This window comes from Henckelia pumila, chromosome 3 (genome assembly GCF_033568475.1).
Source record: "Henckelia pumila isolate YLH828 chromosome 3, ASM3356847v2, whole genome shotgun sequence".
NCBI classification, from domain to species: Eukaryota; Viridiplantae; Streptophyta; class Magnoliopsida; order Lamiales; family Gesneriaceae; genus Henckelia; species Henckelia pumila.
Genome location: NC_133122.1, coordinates 165,008,508 through 165,032,229, shown reverse-complemented (window position 1 = coordinate 165,032,229; position 23,722 = coordinate 165,008,508). Strand labels below are relative to the sequence as shown.

At 36.8% G+C, this 23,722-nt stretch overlaps 3 protein-coding genes across 3 annotated transcripts; 2 read left to right on the top strand and 1 right to left on the bottom strand.

Moving 5' to 3' along the window:
* The first annotated feature begins 1,714 nt into the window (after positions 1-1,714).
* Positions 1,715-8,150, top strand: LOC140887572 (uncharacterized). The gene is made up of 6 exons (XM_073294898.1): positions 1,715-2,130; positions 6,165-6,325; positions 6,599-6,629; positions 7,017-7,119; positions 7,389-7,523; positions 7,719-8,150. Exons 1-5 carry the CDS (start codon positions 1,807-1,809, stop codon positions 7,493-7,495), a joined length of 726 nt encoding a protein of 241 aa, XP_073150999.1. The 5' UTR covers positions 1,715-1,806; the 3' UTR covers positions 7,496-7,523; positions 7,719-8,150.
* LOC140889883 (uncharacterized) lies at positions 7,680-20,475 on the top strand. The gene is made up of 5 exons (XM_073297624.1): positions 7,680-7,869; positions 9,767-9,906; positions 10,274-10,366; positions 12,017-12,098; positions 19,938-20,475. Exons 1-5 carry the CDS (start codon positions 7,680-7,682, stop codon positions 20,405-20,407), a joined length of 975 nt encoding a protein of 324 aa, XP_073153725.1. The 3' UTR covers positions 20,408-20,475.
* A 2,141-nt stretch (positions 20,476-22,616) lies between these two features.
* On the bottom strand, positions 22,617-23,514 carry LOC140893503 (cytochrome b561 and DOMON domain-containing protein At3g25290). Its single transcript, XM_073302582.1, has one exon. The coding sequence runs from the start codon at positions 23,484-23,486 to the stop codon at positions 22,746-22,748; it is 741 nt and encodes a 246-aa protein (XP_073158683.1). The 5' UTR covers positions 23,487-23,514; the 3' UTR covers positions 22,617-22,745.
* Between the last annotated feature and the right edge of the window lie 208 nt (positions 23,515-23,722).

Here is a 23,722-nt window from a genome sequence, read left to right as displayed (position 1 = left end):
GCGCTCCCGCGCTATACCTTCGAATTTAGATATCCAATTTTTTTTTAAGTCATAAATTCATGTTTATGATACTTTAAAGTGTTTTAAGTATTTTTAAGAGTTTTTATGAAAAAAATTTCAAGTTTTACGTCAAGAACGACTCACGTGAATTGATTATGTTATGTATACATGTACATGTCTAAGTTTCATTCATGAAACATATGTTCAATATGCAAGCATGATTTTCAATCATCTATCACATGCATGATGTTATCGCGTAAGTTTTTATGACCATGAATGAAAGTTTATGAAGGAAGTTATGATGATATGATGATGCTTCATAATGAATGAATGTTATGATGAAAGTTATGATGAAATGATAAGATGATGAAGAATGAATGAATGATGTTAAGATGAAGCATGGTGAATGATATGATGATGCATGAAAATATTTTGATGTTTTATGTGTCTTTGTGATGGTAATACGGGACTGGGAATCCGGATTGAGCTCCGGAGGAGCCTTTCCAAATAATTCATGTTATGAGGCGTAAGACCATGTACTTGTTGATCAACATGAATTATGAATGTGCCCATTATGATGGTTGCCACAATTTCACATAATTCATCACTCCAAAATGATAAATTTTTTATGTTATGTTCATGATTTGATGTTTGTCCAAGTTGCATGATTTTCATTAGATGTTAAGTGCAAATGTTTATTTAAGAATGAAATGGTAAAGTTTTGAGAAAATGCATGAAGTCTATTTTCAAGATTTAAAGTTAAGTAAGTTGATGTCCATGTTTAAGTTCTTTGCATTTTTTCATAGAGTTTTGAAAATTATGTTCAAGATTTTTAAGTTTAAAGTATCGTGATGTTTACGTTTAAGTTTTCAAGTTTAAGGTATCATGTTATGTATGTTCAAGTCATTTTAAGTATAAAGTATTTTGAATATATTTTTATGTCTTGTTAGATAGTTTAATGTTTTCGGATGGAATTGATTCTGGACTGAGAAATCGAGACTAGCCTATGAACGATATCGTAGAAAATAATTTTACGAGTATTTTGAGTATAATATCACTATGGTTTTATTTCTAGTATCGGGAAGAGAAAATTGTATTAGCCAGTTTGAGTCGTGTTGGACTGACTACGTTTTGATGTAACCATTCCACCTAACGTACAATTATTTATTTTTTCTCACCCCAATTTATTGTATTGTCTCCTTGTCTAACAAAATGTCTACGCGATTTGGCTCCTGAGCTTCAATAGGCCATCTTATTGTTTACCAAGTCAGTAGATATTTATTAAAAGTTTGTAGATTGTCTACTCATTCGTACCGATTGCACAAATAATGAAGTCCGTTTGCTTTCAGTAGTTTTTTTAAAAAATAAGTGATTTTTTAAGTTGGGTTTTAAAAATATATTTTTAAGTAAAAGCTGAAATAATTTTGTGTTTGAATGAATAGATTGAAAATAATTTTTTTAAAGTTGAATTATAAAAAAAGTATTTAAAAAGCTATAAATATTAGCTTTTTAAAAAGCATTTATTTTGATTTAATTAAATGCTTTTAAAAACACTTAAAATTTATCTAAACACATTTAAGATAGTGAAAGCACTTTTTTTTCTTTTATTTTAAAAAAAAAACATGTGTTAACTTTTATCTGTTGAAACCAAAAGAATTAAAGCCTTTGATTGACCTAATTAAATTATTAATTATTAAAATAGAAATGAGGCTTCTCTATTAAATTGAACCGAGCAGACACACAATCACAGCACCGCGGCGCCACCGCTTTCCGCCGCACAATCCAAGCGTCTGCCCGCTGTTTTCAATGCTCTGTCTCTCTAGGCGAGTTGAAAGTTCTCGTGCAGGCCTCCTGTTCGCTCTCCAACTCCGTTCGGCTCGAACCGATGCGGGATCTGGCACACCATCTTCGCGCACTCGGAGGCGATCCAAGTTTTCTCCTTCATCTGCTTTTAAAAAGGTGGACGAAAAGTCGGAATGGTGGGTAGTAGACGGTGAGATGCAGGAAATAGGGGAAAACGTGCCTCTCAGAGAACGGTTTGTTATTCCTAGGGATAATATTCCTAACAAACGCCGCAAGCAGCTCCGAGAGCAGTTCATGAGGCGCACGCGTCTCGTTCTCAAGGAATCTGTTAGTTATCTTTTTGATTCAGTCGATTAAATATGCTGGCTCTTGTTTTTTCGTGCTTAGAATGGTCACACATTTTCGTGATTATCTACGTGAAATTAATTATGGTACTGATGAAAAAGGAATTGAAGAAATGTGCCTTGTACATTCGACGGTTAATTTACAGATGGGAAAAGTTGTGCGTAATTTGATTTGGATTAATTTTCGTCGATTAATTTTTTTTTTTCTAGGGGTGGATGTCATTGTTGCCATGCATTTTAGGTTTCGGTTGACTTTGTAATTGCCGAGTTCAATTGTCCCAAATGTGCAAAGCAGTTTGCAGTGAAATAAAGTTTTTTGTTTGGGCGGGGGCGGGTGTATAACTTATACATGAGTAAAGAACGGATAAAAATGTCTATTTTGTTTGTCGGGTAGACAGCTAGTGTATTTCAAGTTCTTCACGTAAAAAAGTGTAATACCCATAAAGTGGAATCATAGAATTAACATCCCTGTTAGATGGGTCAGCCTTGTTGGGTTTGGAAGATTTACAATATTATAGCTACGTTGAGCTTTGCATTGTCAAAGCCCATTGTGGAACCTTTAGTTGATCTGGGTCCCTACACGAATTCATGAAATTAACCCTACTTATGAACAACCAACTTTGTGGAGTTTTTGGTTTTCCAAATTAAGATGGATGATTAAAGCCACTATGGGCGATGACCAGCTTGATGAAATAGTTTGTTTCTCTGTGATAGGATGTGGTGCTCGAGCGACACTTGCTGCCTATGTATAAAGAAACAAAGAAGTTAAGTTTGGGATGGTAAACTCTGTGCATGTGCCTAAGAGAAGAAGTGCAAGATTATAGGCATTAAGAGCGAGCATTCAAAGGTATTGAGGTTTATTGGCTATATGGGAACTAGTCTGTAAAGTTGAAATGTTGAATATAGTTAGGTGGATACGTTGAGATGTGTCTTGATGGGTTTTAATTGTGAAGAAGAAGAGATGGTTGACTTGGTGGTAGAAATCGGTTGTGGGAGGCAGGGGCGTCAGATTTTAGGAAGTGGGTGGGGGCAGGGGTGTCGGATTTTAGGAAGTGGGTGGGGATTCTTCGGGTCTTTTCTCGGTTAAATCTTTCTATGGGTCTTCTTTCCCGGATAGGGATTTCCTTTTATTCCCATTGATAGGGATTTCCCTTCATTCCCATTGTTTCGTTTCATTTGGAAAATGCCTATTCTATCGAAGGTTCAACTTTTTTCGTGGGTTGCAGTTCAAGGAAAGCTTCCAACCTTTGAGACATTGCAAAAGCGTTGGCCCTCTTGTTCTCTAAGTCCAAGTTGGTGTGTGCTTTTTCACCGGGAGGTGGAGACACAGGACAACATTTTCTTTCACTGTCCTTTCACCAATGGCCTTTGGCATAGGGCTCTGGCGGAGTTGAGTTTCTTGTGGGTAACTCCGAGGTCAACAAAGGATTTATTTTCGTGTGATCTAGGGCGCAAGCTTGGTAAGAGGGGGAGACTACTTTGGACGGTGTTGATTCATTATATTTGTTGGTACGTTTGGCTGGAGAGGAACAAGAAATTTCTTGAAAAAGATAAAGCGGAATCGGGAGTTATGTGTTAGGAAAAGATCAAACTGAGGGCCTCTACATGGATTAAGAATCATAAAGAGTTTGCTATGTTCTCGATTCTAGATTTAGTGTGAGATTGAAGTGTTGTATCTTTTTGATATTTAGCAGGGGTGTAAAAAATGAACTCAACCCGTCAACTTGACACGAATCGACCTGAAAAATATCTGGTTAGGGTTGGGGGTTTTTGGGTTCGGGTTGAATTGGGTTGGACCCGAAAGCTAACCCTAAAAATTATCGGGTTCGGGTCAACCCGGATTGACCAGAGATGTTTGGTCAAACACCATTTTATTCTTATAATAAAAAGATTATTGATTCAAGCATGGGAAAAGGCATGAATTTGCTCCTACATCGAAATGTCATTGAAGTATATTATTAAATAATAAAAAACTCAATGCGATTTCAAGCATAAATTACCATCTAAATCAAATTATGGGATGCTGGGATATAATTAGTTCTCTGGTTATACTTACTGGGATGAAACCTTTTGATCCATTAGACTCAAAATCAAGGAATAAATCCACCATCACAAAAACAGACAATTTGGCCAATTTCATCCAATATTTGATTATTTATGATTATGACAGATAAAAATATTCAACCTCTTAAGGTTCTACAAAAGACTATGCATGGTTGGGGTGTAATATCTTTTGCATAAGCCTGACAATTGTGAGATCAGGGCCATCAGGCATTGCACGGTTGGGTTATATTCTATTTTGGATATGCATGAAACTGTTACAACATTCCACAGGTTATATGTGAATAGCACCAATTAATATTTTTTCATACGAATCATGCGTGCCCTAAGTTTCTGCCTCAATTTCTTTTTGGAACAAAAAGCAATTCAAATTCAGCTATCAGCTCTCACACCTACTTTTACATACAAATGTCTAGAAAGCTAAAACTCTTACTTTCAGTTTGACTCCCCTCATTTTTTTTAATACAATCGGTACCTTTTTATTCAGATGGGAATATATTCAACCGTCAGACACTAATAACACTAGAATTTATTTCAAAAAAAAAACACTAGAATCATTTCTGACATCTTTATACGACGCTAATTCTGTAACAAATTTATCATAATCGAAATAATATCATTTGATCCCATTATCTCAACATATTCTTTTTTTTTTTATAAGAAACGAGATCATATTATATATATATATATATATATATATAAGGATCATGTCATATAATTACAAAAAGCAGATAAGATATTCGCAGACGGAACCTTTAGTACCCACTAAATATTAGGGATGTCAATTCGGGTGGATCGGTTGGGTACGGGTCGGGTTGGCATAATATATCACAGAAAATTCCCCAACCCGAACCCGAATCAACCCGAAAATGACTAACCCGAACCTGAACCTATCTAACCCCGCTAACCCGAATCAACCCGATTTTTCATTTTTTTAGCAAAATAATTAAATAAAAATTCAAGTCACACAATAATAATAGTAATATGTAATTTAAATACATAATAAAAAAAATCTAAGCTTATCATAATTTAAATTTGAAATTCTAGTTTTAGCAAATTTAAAGTATACTTGCTACAAAAAATAAAAATTATTTTTAAATCAAAATTAGACAAAATAAACATTAAATGATGAAAATCTATTGTATCAAAATACAATAATTTTTTTTATTTAAACATACAATACATAAAAATGTATCAAATCATTTTAAATTATTTATAAAAAATAATAATAAATAGTTTCGGGTCAAAAACAGCTAATAAGCTCTTAGAGCTTATGAGCTGGTTTAGGAGTTTATGAGCTGTCACGACTCACGACTTATTTTAAATATAAGTTGTTAAAGTATTTGGAAGAACTTATTTTTAATAAATTAAAGATATTGATATTCTTTGGAAATTTCATTTTTAAAAAATGATAATCTTTCGAAATTTCATTTTTTAAAAATATTTAATAATTGGAGGACATGTCGAGGATTTATGGAAATATAGAATGCTATTTTAGTGAAGTAAAATTTTAAAATAAGATATTTTTTAAAAAAAGTAGAGTCATTCCAACTTTTTTAAAAACAACTTATAAGTCTCAAACAACTTATTTTGACTGAGCTGTTTAACCAAATTATTGCCAAACAAATTGGAAGAGCTTATAAGCATCAAACAGCTTATAAGCTCCAGAAACGGCTTATAAGTTGTTTTGTAGAGCTTATAAGCTCAACCAAACACCCTCTAAACCATAAGTTCTTTCTTTATTGAGTGCAGAATGATTTCAACTCTTTTTATGAGAAGAGGCATGCCTCAGTTTAGAAAGACTCATTTTATCATTGTTCTTTGCTATTTTCCTTTTAGGGTTGTCTGTTTGCTTAATTATTCAATGTTGATCACTTGATCTTTACATTTTTATATTACTTGATTATTTATCTGTTTGATTGAATGTTTAATTGTTCTTATTTTTCCAATTGGAAGGAGCATGAACCTTGGTGCAAAAGATACATGGAATTATATAATGAGCTTCGAGAGAACTGGGAAAGGTTGTACTGGAATGAAGGGTACTCCAGGAAGCTTGCTCAAGATCATGCGAAATATGATTCTGATGACGATGATGAAGAAGATTTCAATCCTAACAGGTTTGATGATATATATTTATGTTCTTAAAACAAAATTCTACAGGGTGCTAGTCTTTGTTACTGGTCATAAGGAAGAAATTGTTTTGTCAATGCGATTTAATTCGGTTGTTGAAAATTTTACACTCGAAGAGGGATTTATTGATTTTTATCTTGTCGTGTTTTCTGGTTGTTCTTGTTGCTTCAGAGAGAGATGAACTTACTCTTCCTAAAACCAAAGATATGGTCTTACTAAAAATAATTATGCATTACATTTGATGATCTCTCTTATTGCAGGAGAAGACAACCTCGAGATTTTCAAATGACGGTAATTGTTTGGACATGCTGCTTTTCTATTGTTTAATGTTATAGCGAGTTGTAGATTTTATATATAATAAAGATTTTCTCCGTATTTTCAAATGCAAATAAGTTTATTTTTTCAATGACGAACATACTGCTACCTTGTCGATACTTTATCTGTAATTATAAAAACCTTTTCTAACGAGGTTGATCTAGTTACTGTAACGCACACAGATAATTGGCACGTATGTTCTTATGTACTTTGTCGTGAATCATGGTTGTACTTTGAGGTATGCCGCACCTAGAGTAATTTTCCTTTCATCTCCCCACCATTGGATGGGGAGACTCTATTTGAGAGAAAAGTTTCTGAAAAATTTTTACTTGTATAGCATGAGAATTTGATTTTTACCTGCAGGATCAAGTTGCAGTGAGGAACAAGGGAATTGATTCACGTGAAATGGTCAGCCAACTCCGTGATAAGTTTGAATATGACAGAGAGAGAAGAATGAGAGAAAAAGGTTTGGTTGGTTTATGGTTCTTACACGTTACAGTTTAGCATCTGATATATGATAGATGATAATCTCAGTAGCACATGTCAGCTGAATATGATTATTTACCCCAAGGAGGGGATTCTCTGTTTACTAATGTATGATATTATGGTGTGATAATTTATAGAACTTAATGAGCTTTTGATTAAATGTTACAGTAGGGATACTTTTCGTTCTCACTTCGTTTTTTTGTTTGTTTGTATTTTTGAGTTGTGATCTTGATTATATTAAATTTTCAGCCTTTGCACCAATGAATAGAGGATATGTATCTGAAATGAATAACCCGGTCTCAAAGAACAAGCCCTTTGACATCAGCAGATACATTTCTGATGCTGATAGTGATTGACTATAGGAATCTGATTTCATGCTGTCTGGTAAGCATTTTACTATTTGCTGAGATTAATTTCCAGAAACCAAATAATTTGGCTTTGAACATTATATGAAGTTTAGCTGTTTTGAATCATCACAATTTGCATAATATGTGTTAATAAGTAGAGGTTGCCAGTGGCATGAGACATGGTATTTCATAGATGTTGCTTTTACCTCCAATGCTACTCGCTCCAATGCAGTTATCTTATCATCGAGTTCGTTTTGGTGACCCGTTCCAAGTAATTTGTGGATGTATTAAGAGAGGGTGCGCCAAGAAATGGAGGTTACAAGAAGTTGGAGTTCTACAGATGGCTAAGCAAGCAGAGGCTAATTTGGCGACTGGGTGCATATGTAGCTAATTTATGTTCGGTGGTGTACTTGAGTCACGCATCTAAGTGAGGACGGTCTCAATATTGTGCTCTATTCGTGATGTCTTTTGTTATACTGGAATTTGTTAGACTTTGCAAGGAGAAACTCGCCTAAGTCAAAATTAATTATAACTTTTGTAGTGGAACAGTTGTTAGTCAATAGTGTAATACTCGGAAATTATAAATAACTATCTAGACGGTACGAAATTATTTTATTGTTTGCGTAAATTTATTTAGTGAATTAAATTTAAAGTTAGGTTTTAATGATTTACAATATAATTTTGATGATTTTCAGAATAAGATTTTTAGGTGAATTCTGGAGGAAGATACCGAGTATGGCAAAGCTTTTATTTATGATTTTTATGATGAAATTTTAAGAAAGGATGGGCCTTTTCTTAAAAAGAAATAAATAAAAAATAATAATGGAATCGATAATTTGTAAGTTAAAATCTTCTAATACTCCATTTATTATTTAAAACTTATTTTTGAGTAAACTAATTGTCAGCATTTTTAATTTTTACGACTGAGTAGGACTTTTAAAGTCTGAAAAAACAAAGAAAGAAATCATTCACGTAAAACACCAGAAGAAAAAAAGGAGGGGCTGCTAAGGCTTGTGAGGGGAGAGTCGAAAATTTCAAGGTCTTACGCGGATTTTTTTATTGAGATTGTGATCAAGATTCTTCCAAGTGCAGAGATCATCTTCTACAGTGACTCGAGTTTCGTTTTACGTTATAATATTGACATAACATATTTAAAATGTTAAAACAGATTAAGTCGTTATTTTTGTGAAAAATAAGTTTAAAATCAGCTAGGGGAGCCCGAACAGTTCGGAAGGGGCTGAACCAGTTCGGACCGTCCAAATTCATTGGACTCCAGAGGTGCCAAAATTCTTTTTACGCGTGGAAAATTATGTGCAGTTCGGACCGGCCGATCCATGGCCTATAAAAATGGGCGCAAATCTAATAATTTGATGCAAAATCAGTACAACATGGTTGCATCTACAACACTGTTTCAGGTTCTAACTACTCTATCTCTCAAGTGATATTTGGAGATTCTTTCGAACTGCCCACCGCCGGAGCAAACAAACTTTCTGATGTGTTCGATGGAAATATGGATATTTGGGCGCAACAATTCACTCTCTCTGGCGCTCCCTTCAGGGCTCCGGGCCCAAAGATGGACTTAAAAATAGATTTCTGATTGCTAGCCAACATCGTGGCTAAGAGTTTGTTAGCCAAAGCATGAACCTTTGAGAAAATCACTCTGGAGAAGCTGTAGGTCATGGTTCTAATTGCCTCCGGATACAAATCAAATGGTCATATATTCTTTTTCATATCTTTTTTGAGATGGTGCGCGGGAAGCACTAGTCACATGGATTTGCTATTCAAATCTGCTAGCTGCTAAATCTATTTAAAAGCTGAAATTGTCATGGATAAACCGCTAACTCCTGTCAAAGTCATGAATGATGCATTCATCATTGGCTTTATCAAACGGAACGCCCTGGATTCCACTGAATTGCTTCAAGTCAAACTTGAAGAAGATGAAAGGCAGACTAGACAGTCCAAACCTCCTACTGGACATTCAAAGGGAATAAAGAAGTCTAAAGGAAATTGACTCTAATTGTGAGTGATGACGACGATAATACAGAGGATTTGGGCTGATTTGGATTTCAAATTCACAGCCCAAATCCACCACATCTGCTTGGTTGTTACCATGAATTTGATATCTCAAATCTGTTTATTTGGCCCACCGATTTATACCTTAAAAAATTAGGGGATTTGAATCCATCCTTATATCGGCTCATTCGAAATCTTCTCTTCTCCTCTCCGCTCCGCTTGCTCTCTTTTCTCGTTTCTTCTTCCGATTGCCGGTGGCTTGTTAAGCTCCGGAGGGGCATCGACTGCGCGCGGTGGCGGAGTCCTCCTCTAGGATCAATTTTTTTTACTACAGCAGTTTCTTCCCAAAAGATTCTGATGAGATTAAACCTTCTAATAGAGTGAAAAAGTTGGTTTCCAGCTTTGAGGTAACTTGAATTTAGATTTGCTAAAATATTTCCAGTTTCCAACGTTTTGTGGACTGTCCCTCTCTCTGTGGATTCTTGCTTTTTTTTTAATTTATCAAGTGGCTTTCCTCGTCTTTATTCACGTACGAGTCTATTTTAAAAGCATATATCTTCTTGCTTTCCAATTTCGTGAAACTGGTTTTGGTGATTGGAGGATTGAATTTGGGGCAAGATTTAGATTTCATTCGGGTTATCTTTTGTTTAGACATTTATATCATCAATTGATAACTACCATTTTCCATTCTAGGATCTAATGAATCTTGTCGGTAATCACTCACTTTAAGTTTGGAATTTTGATTTTTTTATGTCAAAACAATATGCTATGTAGGGATCTGAAGCTTCTGAAGGTCAAGTGAATCCGGCTATACCTCGTTCTTCTTTTTCCAAGAGAAGTAGAGCAGCAAAAAATTTGTCAGAAAAGGTTCGTTTTCCTTGGTGTTAGTTTGGATTTTATGATGAAGATTTTACCTTATGGTTATTTGATTGGACTAATGGCCAGAGGAGGAGAAGTGGGATCAAAGAGAAATCGAAAGCACTTCAAAATTTAATTCCAAATTCTAACAAAATAATTGATTCTCGTCACTTCCCTTGAGCATTATTTTTATTTTATGTGGCTAGTCTGCTTTGAATCGATAAATTTTTAAAATTAACTCGAATGATTTATGTGGTAGACTGAACAAGATTTGTGAACTCTTGATTTCCACTTCCTCTCACATTTGGAAATCGGCTTGAATCTTGAATTATTAGCTTATGATAAGTAATTGAATTGAATATTTAACATATTGCGGATCAAATTCTTTGTTTTATGTGTAAATATTTTCTTAGCTTTTTATTCATCTTGCATAATTCTGTTGCAGTTTTTAGCTGTAGTTGAGATTTGAATTGGTTTGACATCTTCAGAGCATGAGATTGTGGTCAATGTTTGCATTGTTGTTTTCATTTTTACATTCTATATCATCAAGAAAAATGCAGGAAATAATAGTAATAATTGTAATCTGATTTGACCTCTAGAACAAGCTAACCTACTTACTTCTAGCCAGCTTATCTTCATCAGAGACCTTTCCTTGTCTTGCTCATTATTATTGTCATTCACTTGGACACTGGTTTTTAGTAGTTATTGGTGCTCTTTTTGTCGATATTGTTGTCTATTCAAGATAGCTGGTGTGTGATTCCTTGTGTTTAATTGGTGATCACTGATATTTTTTTAATGCACGATTCACTTACTTTTCAACTTTAAATGAAAACCGAGTGCAGAAAATTTTAATGGAGGTGAAACTTGATTGATATATAACATGGTTCTACCAATTGAGCATGATCTTTTTTTTTTTTTTCTTGAATTCATTGATGTTTATGGATATGTGAGACTTGATTGATATACGTTAATAGTATCATGTTTATGATTCAAAGCTATTTTATTTTATTATCAACGTTTATATTGTATTTTAAATTTAGGATCAATGAACATTGTTGAAAAAGATGTGCTGACAGGAAGAAAACGTTCACGAGATGAATTTGAAAAGAATGACGAAGAGACATATATAATTATTTTATTGGTAAATGTTCTTATGATAATTATTGGAACTTGGCATCGTCAAAGATAGATGATCAAAGATATGTCAACGAGTGATTATCATATAAGGGCTTATCAAAGGTCAATTTGGATGAAATGTTTAAGTCATGATCCTACTTGTATGAGCCAGTTGCGTATAAACATTAGAGGATTTAATAGGTTGTGTCATATATTGCGTTGTGAATGAGATTTAAATGTTACAAAAAATGTAACATTAGAAGAAATTGTGGCATCTTTTTTACATATTATAAGACATGATAAAAAACATAGTACTATTAAATCCGTATTTGGACGCTCTGGAGAAACTGTTAGCAGACAATTTCATATAGTTTTGTGGGCGGTCTTGAAAATAGGAAAGCTTTATATTAAGCAGCAATCAAGTGAAATTCGTCACGAAAGAGATCTTGACAAGTAGAAATGGTTCTTGGTAAATTTTAAATTAATTATAAATATTTTATGTATTTTTCCATCTGTCTTTGAACTGATTATTAAGAACTCTAGAATGCAGTGGGAGCTTTAGATGGAACATTTATCAAACTCACAGTTCCCGCTCAAGATCGGAGTCGATATAGGAGTAGAAAAGGTGATTTGTGTACTAATGTCTTAGGAGCATGTGATGCTAACTTGAAATTTTTATATGTGCTACCTGGATGGGAGGGATCCGCTTCAGATGCTCGAGTACTACGTGATGCAATAAGTAGACATAATTGTAGTGACCCTGCATGGTATCACCTACTAACTGACAACTAATAGCATGCATTAAACTTAATACAGCAAAATAACTTAACAGAGTAAAACATGCGGAAATAAAACCATAAAATACATATCAGCTTAGTAATAAAATCCAGGCTTAAATCTGTAGTGATACAACCATATCGAAAACTTAACAGTAAACATTATACAGCTATATCGAATCCTGCTGCATAATAAAATCCTTAAGGCTCCTGCTCCCTAGTCCTGCCTTGAACTACTAGCTCCGTCCATCCTGCGACCTGCCCCATGGAATAGGGTGTCTAAGATAATAACTAGGACGTGAGTGCTAACGCCCAGTACATAAACATGAGTACACGTAAATATATGATGCATGCAACATGATGACTGGTAATGGGTCATCCGAAAATCATGCTCAGTACCGGCACCACATGAGTGCTGCCACCACACGGATCAACCTTTGGGTGCAACCACACTCGTCTAGTACACCAGAGTAGACAGACATAAATGTTTCCGCCGTCGCGGTACTCTCAGTGACAGACTATCGAGTATAGAGCTGAGCGGCTCTATAGTCAGGTATAACAAGGTATAGGCTCAACGTGTATATGCACATGACATATGAATATGGAAAACGGTAAATCATATATCATGCCATATAATAATGCCAAATAAATGCAACATATAAACATGTATACTCGCTGGCAATCTCAGTCAATGTGTACGTACCTCTAGGCTAGTTCAAGTAAAATAGGATCCTAGGTTCCAAGCCTATATTCAAAATTTCACCGTATCACTACATAAATTCTATAAGCCTTAACTAAGCTAATAAGTACCCCCAAAACTTAAACAGATTCCCGGACCATACCTTCTTCCGTAATTAGCCCTTTGGAGTCGCTAGTCCCGGATGACTATAACCACACCTTGGTTATTCCAGAACCTCTATTATAACCGATAGGGCCCTCAAGTGTATATCTCACACTATATAACTGAATAAAGAAACTCGGGAATTCGTATTTAGAAATGAATCTGAGAAGCCCTATTTATAGGCAAAATTCCCGGCCAGGATCGGAACTTTCGATTTCAGGATCGGAGCTTCCGATCCAGCTCACTGCGTGCATGTGTGACACGTCGGGATCGGAACTTCCGATCGGGCGATCGGAGCTTCCGATCTGCTCTACGTTCAACACTTGTCAAAACTCGCGGCTGAGTCATCGAGCATTGCTGGCAGCTGAAGATCGAAACTTCCGTTCCAGGATCGGAGCTTCCGATCTCTGTGCTTCCGATGAGGTTCCGAAGTGGCTAGGATCGGAGCTTCCGATCTGGGTTCGGAGCTTCCGATCCGGCCCAAAATCAAAAGCCCAAATTAAACTCCGGAATCAGTTAATTATTAACCCTTAATCATGTTTAACATATTATTATCTTAAAATGGAATCTGGGTTACTACATTCTCCCCACCTTTAGATATTTCGTCCGCGAAATAACATCTAAAGACAAATCAAGATAACAATATGAAACATCAAACCATGTTTTATTACAATAACTGTAATTACATCTTACAGGGTAAATCAAAAGTACAAAGCAAACAACTCAGGATATTCCGCTTGCATACGACTTTCAGTTTTCCAAGTTGCTTCTTCAACGTCTCGGCGCTGCCACTGTACCATCACAAGTGGTATAGTTTTGTTCCGAAGAACTTTCTCCTTCCTGTCTAGGATACGGATTGGTCGTTCAACAAAAGACAGATCTGACTCTAGCTGAATATCAGTAGACTGAATCACATGAGATTCATCAGCTATATACTGTCGAAGTAACGACACATGAAAAATATTATGTATACTGGAAAGATTTGGCGGTAAAGCCAAACGATATGCAACATCTCCGATCTTTTCCAGTATCTGGAAAGGTCCAATAAAACGAGGAGACAACTTGCCTTTCACGCCGAATCTCATCACCTTTTTGAAAGGTGATACTCGGAGAAACACATATTCACCAGGCTCAAACTGAAGTGGCCTGCGACGAATATTAGCATAACTGGCTTGTCTATCTTGAGCAACTTTGATCCCATGCTTGATCAAATCTACCTTGTCTACAATCTGTTGCACCAATTCAGGACCCTCGACTTGTCGTTCCCCGACTTCATCCCAGAATAACGGAGTACGACACCGTCGATCGTACAATGCCTCGAAAGGTGCCATATCAATACTACGATGATAACTGTTATTGTAGGCAAATTCGATCAAAGGTAACTGATCCTGCCAAGATAAGCCAAAATCCATGACAGAAGAACGTAGCATATCCTCCAGCGTACGAATCGTCCGTTCTGACTGCCCGTCAGTCTCCGGATGATATGCAGTGCTCAAACTCAGAGTGGTATCCAACGCCTCCTGAAAACTACCCCCAAAAACGTGAGGTAAATCGCGAGTCTCTATCACTGACTATGCTCACTGGAATTTCATGCAATCGCACTATCTCCTGGACATATAAGCGTGTCATGCGATCATAAGAATACTCCCAGTTGTAAGGAATGAAATGTGCTGATTTTGTCAGATGGTCAACAACGACCCAGATAGCATCACACTGACGTGACGTCATAGGCAAGTGGGTGACAAAATCCATAGTTACGTGCTCCCACTTCCATTCGGGAATCTCAAGATTCTGCAGTAATCCACCTGGTCATCGGTGTTCAGCCTTGACCTGTTGACAAACCAAACATCTTGAAACAAATTGATACACACTTCGCTTCATCCCTTTCCACCAGAATCTAGTTCGCAAGTCCTTATACATTTTCATGCTTTCAGGATGGACTGATAATCGACTCCTATGAGCTTGAGAAAGAATATCATTCCTGAGCTCCGTAACATTAGGTACAACCACTCGATTAGATAAGCACAATAAACCATCTGCTTGAAAATAGAATCCAGATGTATTAACTCCATTGGCCAGATGTGCCAAATTCTGAGTCTTAACATCAGATATCTGAGCATCTCTGATCCGAGAATACAATGCTGGCTCAGATAGAATAGTATACAAACGAATCTCATTCCTCCCTTTCTTGTGCTTGAGCGTAAAACTCAATGAACAACACTCTTGAATCATATGAGATATTTCATTAGTCTGAAGTGCAGAAAGTCTCACCTGCCGACTCAAGGCATCAGCAGTAAGATTAACAGAACCTGGATGATATTTAATTTCACAATCATAATCCTTCAGAAGATCCATCCAGCGTCTCTGTCGCATATTCAACTCCGCCTGAGTGAATAAATACTTCAAACTTTTATGATCCGTAAATATCTCAAATTTCTCGCCATAAAGATAATGCCTCCAAATCTTGAGTGCAAATACAATGGCGGCTAATTCGAGATCATGTACTGGATAATTACTCTCATGTGTCTTCAACTGTCGAGAAGCATAGACAATAACATGTCCATGCTGTGTCAGAACACATCCTAACCCCTGACCAGAGGCATCAGTATAGACAACATAACCTCCTGATCCAGAAGGTAGAGCTAGCACAGGTGCAGTAGTAAGACGTCTACACAGCTCGTGAAATGACTCCTCACAATCCGAGGACCAAATGAAGGTAACATCTTTCCGAGTAAGCTGAGTCAAAGGCCTGGCCAACTGTGAAAAATTCTCGATGAACCGACGGTAATATCCAATTAGACCCAAGAAACTACGAATCTCAGCAACCGTCGTCGGACGAGACCAGTTCAGCACAGCCTCTATCTTACTAGGATCAACAGATATCCCTTCATTAGAAATCACATGACCGAGAAACACTACCCGATCAAGCCAGAATTCACACTTGCTCAATTTCGCATACAACTGCTTATCTCGTAACATCTGTAAAACAATCCTTAGATGATGTGCATGCTCATCCTTGTCATGAGAATAGACAAGAATATCATCAATGAAGACGATGACAAATCTATCCAAATACTCTCGAAATATCTGATTCATCAGATTCATAAAGACTGCCGGTGCATTCGTCAAACCGAATGGCATCACCAAAAATTCATAATGCCCGTATCTGGTTCTGAAAGCAGTCGTAGATATATCTGAGTCTCGTACCCGTATCTGATGGTATCCAGATCTCAGATCTATCTTCGAGTAAACAGAAGTACCCTGTAATTGATCAAACAGATCATCAATCCGCGGCAAAGGATACTTATTCTTGATGGTGACACGATTCAACTGCCTGTAATCAATACATAATCGCATCGATCCATCTTTCTTCTTGACAAATAAAACAGGTGCTCCCCACGGAGAAACACTCGGACGAATATATCCCTTATCAAGCAAATCCTGTAATTGCTGTTTCAATTCCCTCATCTCTGACGGTGCCAGACGATAAGGTGCTCGGGATATAGGCGTAGTTCCTGGTACTAAATCAATACCAAATTCAACCTCTCGCACCGGAGGAAAACCAGGAATCTCATCTGGGAATACATCAAGAAACTCGCTGACAACCGGTAACTGATCAATACCCGTACTACTCATGGACATATCAACTGCATAGATGAGGTAGCCCTCCCCACCTGACTCCAAGACATGACATGCCTTCAGAGCCAAAACAAGTGGCATCGGAGGCCGCGCACCCTCACCATAAAAATACCAGCTATCACCCTCAACCGGATGAAACTGTACCAGACGCTGATAACAATCCACAGTAGCGTGATACAAAGTCAGCATATCTATTCCCAAGATACAGTCAAAATCTGTCATCGCTAATATCATCAAATTAGCTGCTAACACATTACCCTCAAACTCCAGAAGGCAACCCATCACTAGATGCTTAGTTACTATCTCTTGCTCCAATGGAGTAGATACAACTAAATCCATATCTAATGATACATAAGGTAATCTATGTCTCTTAACAAAGCGACTAGAAATAAAAGAATGCGATGCTCTAGTATCAATTAATACAAGTGCAGGAATACCACATAACTGGAAGGTACCTGCCAACATGCGATCGCTTCCCTCTGTAGCCTGCTCCTGAGACAGAGCAAACACCTGCCCTTGAGTCTGGGGACGATAACCAAAAGAACTCTGTGGTGCTAGCTGCTGACGTGGAACAATAGAAGCATGAGATCCAACCTGTGATCCCGATCCACTAGCAGAACCCATGCGCTGAGGACAATCTCTCTGCAGATGTCCCTGCTGACCGCAAATATAACAAGCACCAGTAGCTCTCCGACATGAAGCTGCATGATGCTTCCCTCCACAATGACTACAAAACTCCTCCTTCTTCTTCTTCTTCCCAAAACGGAACATACCTCGTGAACCACGAGATCCAGATAAAGTAGTAGGAGTAGAAGAAGACGTAGGTCCAAATTGCACAACAGATTGAGCTCGAGGCTCAAAAGAGCCACTAGGCTGTGCTGGCATCATCAACTATGCTCGCCTGTTGCTAGTCTCCACAAGACTGCAACGGTTCACCAAAGTCTCAAAAGATACCGGGTCATCACAGACGACAACGTGAGAGTAGATATCTTGGTTCAAACCTTGTAGAAAGATATCATACTTCGATGCATCACTCTCATTAATATGAGGACTGAAAGATAGCAGATCAAGAAATCGTTGCTGATATTGATCAATAGTCATTGATCCTTGCCTCAGAGTAAGCAACTCCATAGATCGTGCTTGGCGAACAGCCGGAGGAAAATACAATTTTTGGAACTGCTAACAGAAATCTCCCCAAGTCACCTGTCCTTTCTCAGTACGTGCCTGAGCAGCTTTGGCATCCCACCAAAAACGTGCTCGATCCTCTAGAACAAATTCTAGAACTTTCAATTTCTGATTCTCAGTACAATCGAAAGCACGAAAAGTACTCTCGAGTTTAGACATCCAACTCCTCGCCTGTTCAGGATTCTCGCCTCCCACCAAGGGTTTCAGTCCTACTTGCATGAATTTATTGATAGAATAGCGACGTCTACCCTCATGATGACGATGTCGATCATCCTGATGATGATGGCGACGATGATGATGACCACCTCCCTGGCCAACACTACCATGACTCTCGTCAGCCATATCCTGAAAAAAATTGCACATTAAAATCCCAAATGCGCAAGAATTACTCTAACTAATTCTAAATCCCAAGTACTAATCCCAAAATCTAAGCATGCTCTGATACCAAAAATGTAGTGACCCTGCATGGTATCACCTACTAACTGGCAACTAATAACATGCATTAAACTTAATACAGCAAAATAACTTAACAGAGTAAAACATGCGGAAATAAAACCATAAAATACATATCAGCTTAATAATAAAATCCAGGCTTAAATCTGTAGTGATACAACCATATCAAAAACTTAACAGTAAACATTATACAGTTATATCGAATCCTGCTGCATAATAAAATCCTCAAGGCTCCTGCTCCCTAGTCCTGCCTTGAACTACTAGCTCCGTCCATCCTGCGACCCGCCCCATGGAATAGGGTGTCCAAGATAACAACTAGGACGTGAGCGCTAACGCCCAGTACATAAACATGAGTACACGTAAATATATGATGCATGCAACATGATGACTGGTAACGGGTCATCCGAAAATCATGCTCAGTACCGGCGCCACATGAGTGCTGCCACCGCACGGATCAATCTCTGGGTGCAACCACACTCGTCTAGTACACCAGAGTAGACAGACATAAATGCCCCCGCCGTCGCGGTACTCTCAGTGACAGACTATCGAGTATAGAGTTGAGCGAATCTATAGTCAGGTATAACAAGGTATAGGCTCAACGTGTATATGCACATGACATATGAATATGGAAAACGGTAAATCATATATCATGCCATATAATAATGCCAAATAAATGCAACATATAAACATGTATACTCGCTGGCAATCTCAGTCAATGTGTACGTACCTCTAGGCTAGTTCAAGTAAAGTAAGATCCTAGGTTCCAAGCCTATATTCAAAAGTTCACCGTATCACTACATAAATTTTATAAGCCTTAACTAAGCTAATAAGTACCCCCAAAACTTAAACAGATTCCCGGACCATACCTTCGTCCGTAATTAGCCCTTTGGAGTCGCTAGTCCCGGATGACTATAACCACACCTTGGTTATTCCAGAACCTCTATTATAACCGATAGGGCCCTCAAGTGTATATCTCACTCTATATAACTGAAGAAAGAAACTCGGAAATTCGTATTTAGAAATGAATCTGAGAAGCCCTATTTATAGGCAAAATTCCCGGCCAGGATCGGAACTTTCGATTTCAGGATCGGAGCTTCCGATCCAGCTCACTGCGTGCATGTGTGACACGTCGGGATCGGAACTTCCGATCGGGCGATCGGAGCTTCCGATCTGCTCTACGTTCAACACTTGTCAAAACTCGCGGCTGAGTCATCGAGCATTGCTGGCAGCTGGAGATCGGAACTTCCGTTCCAGGATCGGAGCTTCCGATCTCTGTGCTTCCGATGAGGTTCCGAAGTGGCTAGGATCGGAGCTTCCGATCTGGGTTCGGAGCTTCCGATCCGGCCCAAAATCAAAAGCCCAAATTAAACTCCGGAATCAGTTAATTATTAACCCTTAATCATGTTTAACATATTATATCTTAAAATGGAATCTGGGTTACTACAATAATGACTTAAAAGTTAATATCAATAAGTTAAAAATGCTTGAGTTGATATAAGTTTTTATTTTTTACTTTTTTAAAATAAAGGTATGCATCTCTAATTTCATATTTTTTGTAAATTGTGTTTAGATGAATATTATCTTGTTGATGCTGGATATACAAATGGTCCTGGTTTTCTTGCACCTTTCAGAGCAACTCGTTATCATCTCAACGAGTGGAGAGGGAACACTCCAAGATATTATAAAGAATTGTTCAATCTTCGACACATTTATGCGCGAAATGCAATTGAAAGGAGTTTTGGTTTGCTTAAAAAAAGATGGGCAATTTTGCGCACTGCTTGCTTTTATGATCTAAAAACACAAATTAGGATCATCAATGTTTGTTGCATCATACATAACTTTATCCGCGAAGAGATGCCGGAAGATCCATTATTAGATGAAGTGGACCAAGAATTAGGACAAAGGGTTGTGATCGAAAATGATTCGGGTGATCAAGAAGAACAAATAATGACAGTTCGAACAACAAGGGAATGGACAATGTTTCGAAAAACTTTGGCTATGCAAATGTATGAAGAATATCGAGCTCGTAGAAGAATTTAGTTGTTGGATACATTAACTCTATTTTATTTTGAGTTGGATATTAGACATGTGTTATAATAATTTTTTTATTGGTGCATGTTATTAAATATTTTTTTAAAAAAGTTTATATATGTAAGTTTAGTATTTAATACAATTTAAATAATTAAAATGTAAATTTATATTATTTTAAATTGTACAGGTTATTTTGTAATAATAATACTTGTTTTAATTTGAAAATATATAAAGAATAATATAGTATAATTTTATGAGATTTGAAATTTTTCAATTTTTTAGCCAAGTAAGATATTTCAAATCAATGGATTTCAAATTCACTTTTTGAAATTTCATGTTCATGCAAGCAAGTGATTTAAAAAAAAGAGAATTCAAATCAATGGTTTTCAAATCCATTGATTTGAAATCTTTCCTCAAACCCAAATACCCTCATCCAAGCACAACCTAAAAGAAATTGACTATAATTGTGAGTGATGAAGACGATAATACAGAGGACGTTCCCATCATTAGTGTATTTTCCAGGCAAAGGACACCAGAAAAGACTTCCGCAATTGCTGATATTATTGCTAAAGTTGCCATATATAGTTCAAGCACAACAGCCAACAACAACCAACTGGTACTGAACCATTCCACAAAAAGCATAAAATTGATCAAGTATATTCATGCTCCTCTCCAACCAACTCCCATCCCTGCTAGAACATATCTGGGGGATATACGAATCGTGGAGCACAATATTGTTGCTATGGACTCTAAACTGCCTGAACTTAAAAGACAAAGGCAAGGAAAAGGCTAATGCAGTCCAGACAAGTTTTCGCCGATTCAAATAGCCTTAGATCTCACTGTTTCTTTGATGGATCAAAATGTACTTTTTCAAATTAATGATTTTTCATATTTTTTTATTAGGATTAATATGTAGATAAAAATATGATTTTTAAATAATACCTCACCAAATAAATTAAAATTTAGTTAGTATATAGCCTCAAATTTAATTAATAAATAAATATAGATATATAGTAAAATTTTCATTAATTCCCAAAATAGTTTATTATTATATTTAAAATTGTATCGAACTATATATATATTTTTTTATACATGTTTTGGTATATAAAACAATAAAATAATTTTGACATTAAAATTAAACTTACAATCTATCTATTTCGCCAAAAAAAATTCATATAAAAATGGCTTTCAAAAATTATATGCATTCATGCAATATTAGTCCAAAACTCCGACAGCCCGTAAAACCCAACATGTCTGCATCCCATTTGTCTGTTTCTACTTTCCATTTCTTTTTTTTTTTTTTTTTTGAACATGACTACTTTCCATTTTACAGATCCTGAATGAGCGAAAAGATCTAACCCGATTTAAGGCATTCTTCAAACGTGTGAATAATTTTTTTATTTTATTTTTAACTTTTTGAAAAACTCACAACTTGCCAGCATCATATCAGATTAGCACATGATCGATAGTGTCATTAACTGAAGATTTAGCACAAAAGCAATATTACATCGGTAAAAAAAATAAATAAAAAAAAAGACATGAAATCAAGCTCAAAATGGAAAAAGCTCCAACTCATGGAGTGATGGAGACTCCGAGCGACCGCATTGATTGAGAATAAAATATAAATTGAACTTCCAAGTATTTTGGCGTTAACATATTAATCAATAGTTGAATCAAATTGTTTGTTAAGCTTATGTTAGTATGAAAATACTAATGTGAAATCTAGGAGAAATCGAGAATAGGATAAATTGAGAAAATGAATTTGGTCAACTATTTTTTTCAAAAAAAATATGTCACCCCCTCAAATATATTTAACCAAGAATAGATAAAAGATATATATGTATATATATGTTCCTTGCCATAGGGTATCATCTAAAGGTGGTACACCGTATCATATCGTATTGAAAATTTAATATCGTGGCGAAAATTACGGTATAAAAAAATATTATACTGATACCATGTCGAAACTCTCGATATACCAAAATTTCGATATGGTGTGAGTATATACAGTTTTAAAAAAAAACTTTATATATTTTAAAATTTATTGTTTATAAATATTATATATTTTTAAATTTTTTATATTGTTTCAATATTTTAAAATATATTAAAAATTTCAAATTTCAAATTGTTACCGTACCAAAAAAAAAAAAAAAAATTTCCCCGCCCCTAGTCCCATCAGCCGAGATTGTTGAATCCATTAAAAAAGGAGGATGAAAACTGCAGCACATTAACACATAAAGATGTATTCAATAATACATTGTAAAAATAATACAATAGTCATATTCCAAATCCAACATATATATATAATATATAATGTAAAAGCAAAGAAGCCGCTCTAATTTTAAAATTAAAGCATGAAGATGGAAGCCCCAACCAACCCAAAAACTCCTCCAAACATCACCCCCCTTGAACTTCCTGCGCCACTGGTCCCGTTCTGAGGCTGGGGAGCGGCGGCACTGGTGGGCTCCGGCGCCGGAGCCGGCGCACTTCGACGGATCAATTGTAATTTACCTTTGGAGGCCAGATTATCCACCGAAAACGAATGCTTCTGAGGCACCCCATCCTTCACGGAAGCACCCACCTGCCACACCTGATTAACCTCCTCTGCCAACGGAACCACTAGCTTCGCGAATATCGTGAACACCCCATTCGAATACTCTGTGCTCTTTTCCAGAACCTCGTAGGATATCTTCGACTCCGAAATTGGGCCGTAGGCCGATATATTGTACGTTTTCACGACGGCGGATCCGTTTGGCTGCTTGAAAGCGACCAGAGCCTGAGATCCGATCATGGCAGGGGCCGTCGGATTCAGAGCCCAAGCCACCCATCCATCTGGACTGGCGGGCGTCGCGATGAATGCGACGGAGAGGGTGGGATTGGGCTTCGCCGCTGGGTCGTAGGTCCAGTGGAGGTAGGCCTTCAGGGTGGGGAGGTCCGTACAGTTTGCGAAAGCGACGTTGTGAGGGAATGTCTGCGACGTGCAGGTGAGGGCGGCCGCCGGTGAGAGGAGAGAAGCCACGGCGGCGATGAGAATAATGGAAGAAACGGCCATTGCTTTGTGGAAGAGGGGGTGTGTGGGTGTTGGCATTTATAGATTAGACGAAAATTTGAAGGGAGGTCGTCATAATAAATAGGATTCCTATAAGTGTGGGCAAAATTTTCTACCCCCGTATTTATTGCCACTTTGATTTTTTTTTTTTTTTTTTGTTTCATCCCTTTCACACACTATTCTTTTATGGTTATTATTTTATTGCACAATCCTCTTTCCATTTTATTACTTTTTTTGAAAAATTTATATTTGGCTTTTCTTTTTAATTATTATAT

What these genes read in the sequence shown, in the direction of transcription:
- LOC140893503 (XM_073302582.1), bottom strand. Translation starts at nt 23,486, where the DNA reads ATGCCAACACCCACACACCCCCTCTTCCACAAAGCAATGGCCGTTTCT.
- LOC140887572 (XM_073294898.1), top strand. Translation starts at nt 1,807, where the DNA reads ATGCTCTGTCTCTCTAGGCGAGTTGAAAGTTCTCGTGCAGGCCTCCTG. An exon ending in GTCTCGTTCTCAAGGAATCT is followed by an intron (nt 2,131 to 6,164) that starts GTTAGTTATCTT and finishes TCCAATTGGAAG; the next exon opens with GAGCATGAACCTTGGTGCAA. An exon ending in CTCGAGATTTTCAAATGACG is followed by an intron (nt 6,630 to 7,016) that starts GTAATTGTTTGG and finishes TTTTACCTGCAG; the next exon opens with GATCAAGTTGCAGTGAGGAA.
- LOC140889883 (XM_073297624.1), top strand. Translation starts at nt 7,680, where the DNA reads ATGTTGCTTTTACCTCCAATGCTACTCGCTCCAATGCAGTTATCTTAT. An exon ending in CAAAAAATTTGTCAGAAAAG is followed by an intron (nt 10,367 to 12,016) that starts GTTCGTTTTCCT and finishes TAAGAACTCTAG; the next exon opens with AATGCAGTGGGAGCTTTAGA. An exon ending in TCGATATAGGAGTAGAAAAG is followed by an intron (nt 12,099 to 19,937) that starts GTGATTTGTGTA and finishes AATTGTGTTTAG; the next exon opens with ATGAATATTATCTTGTTGAT.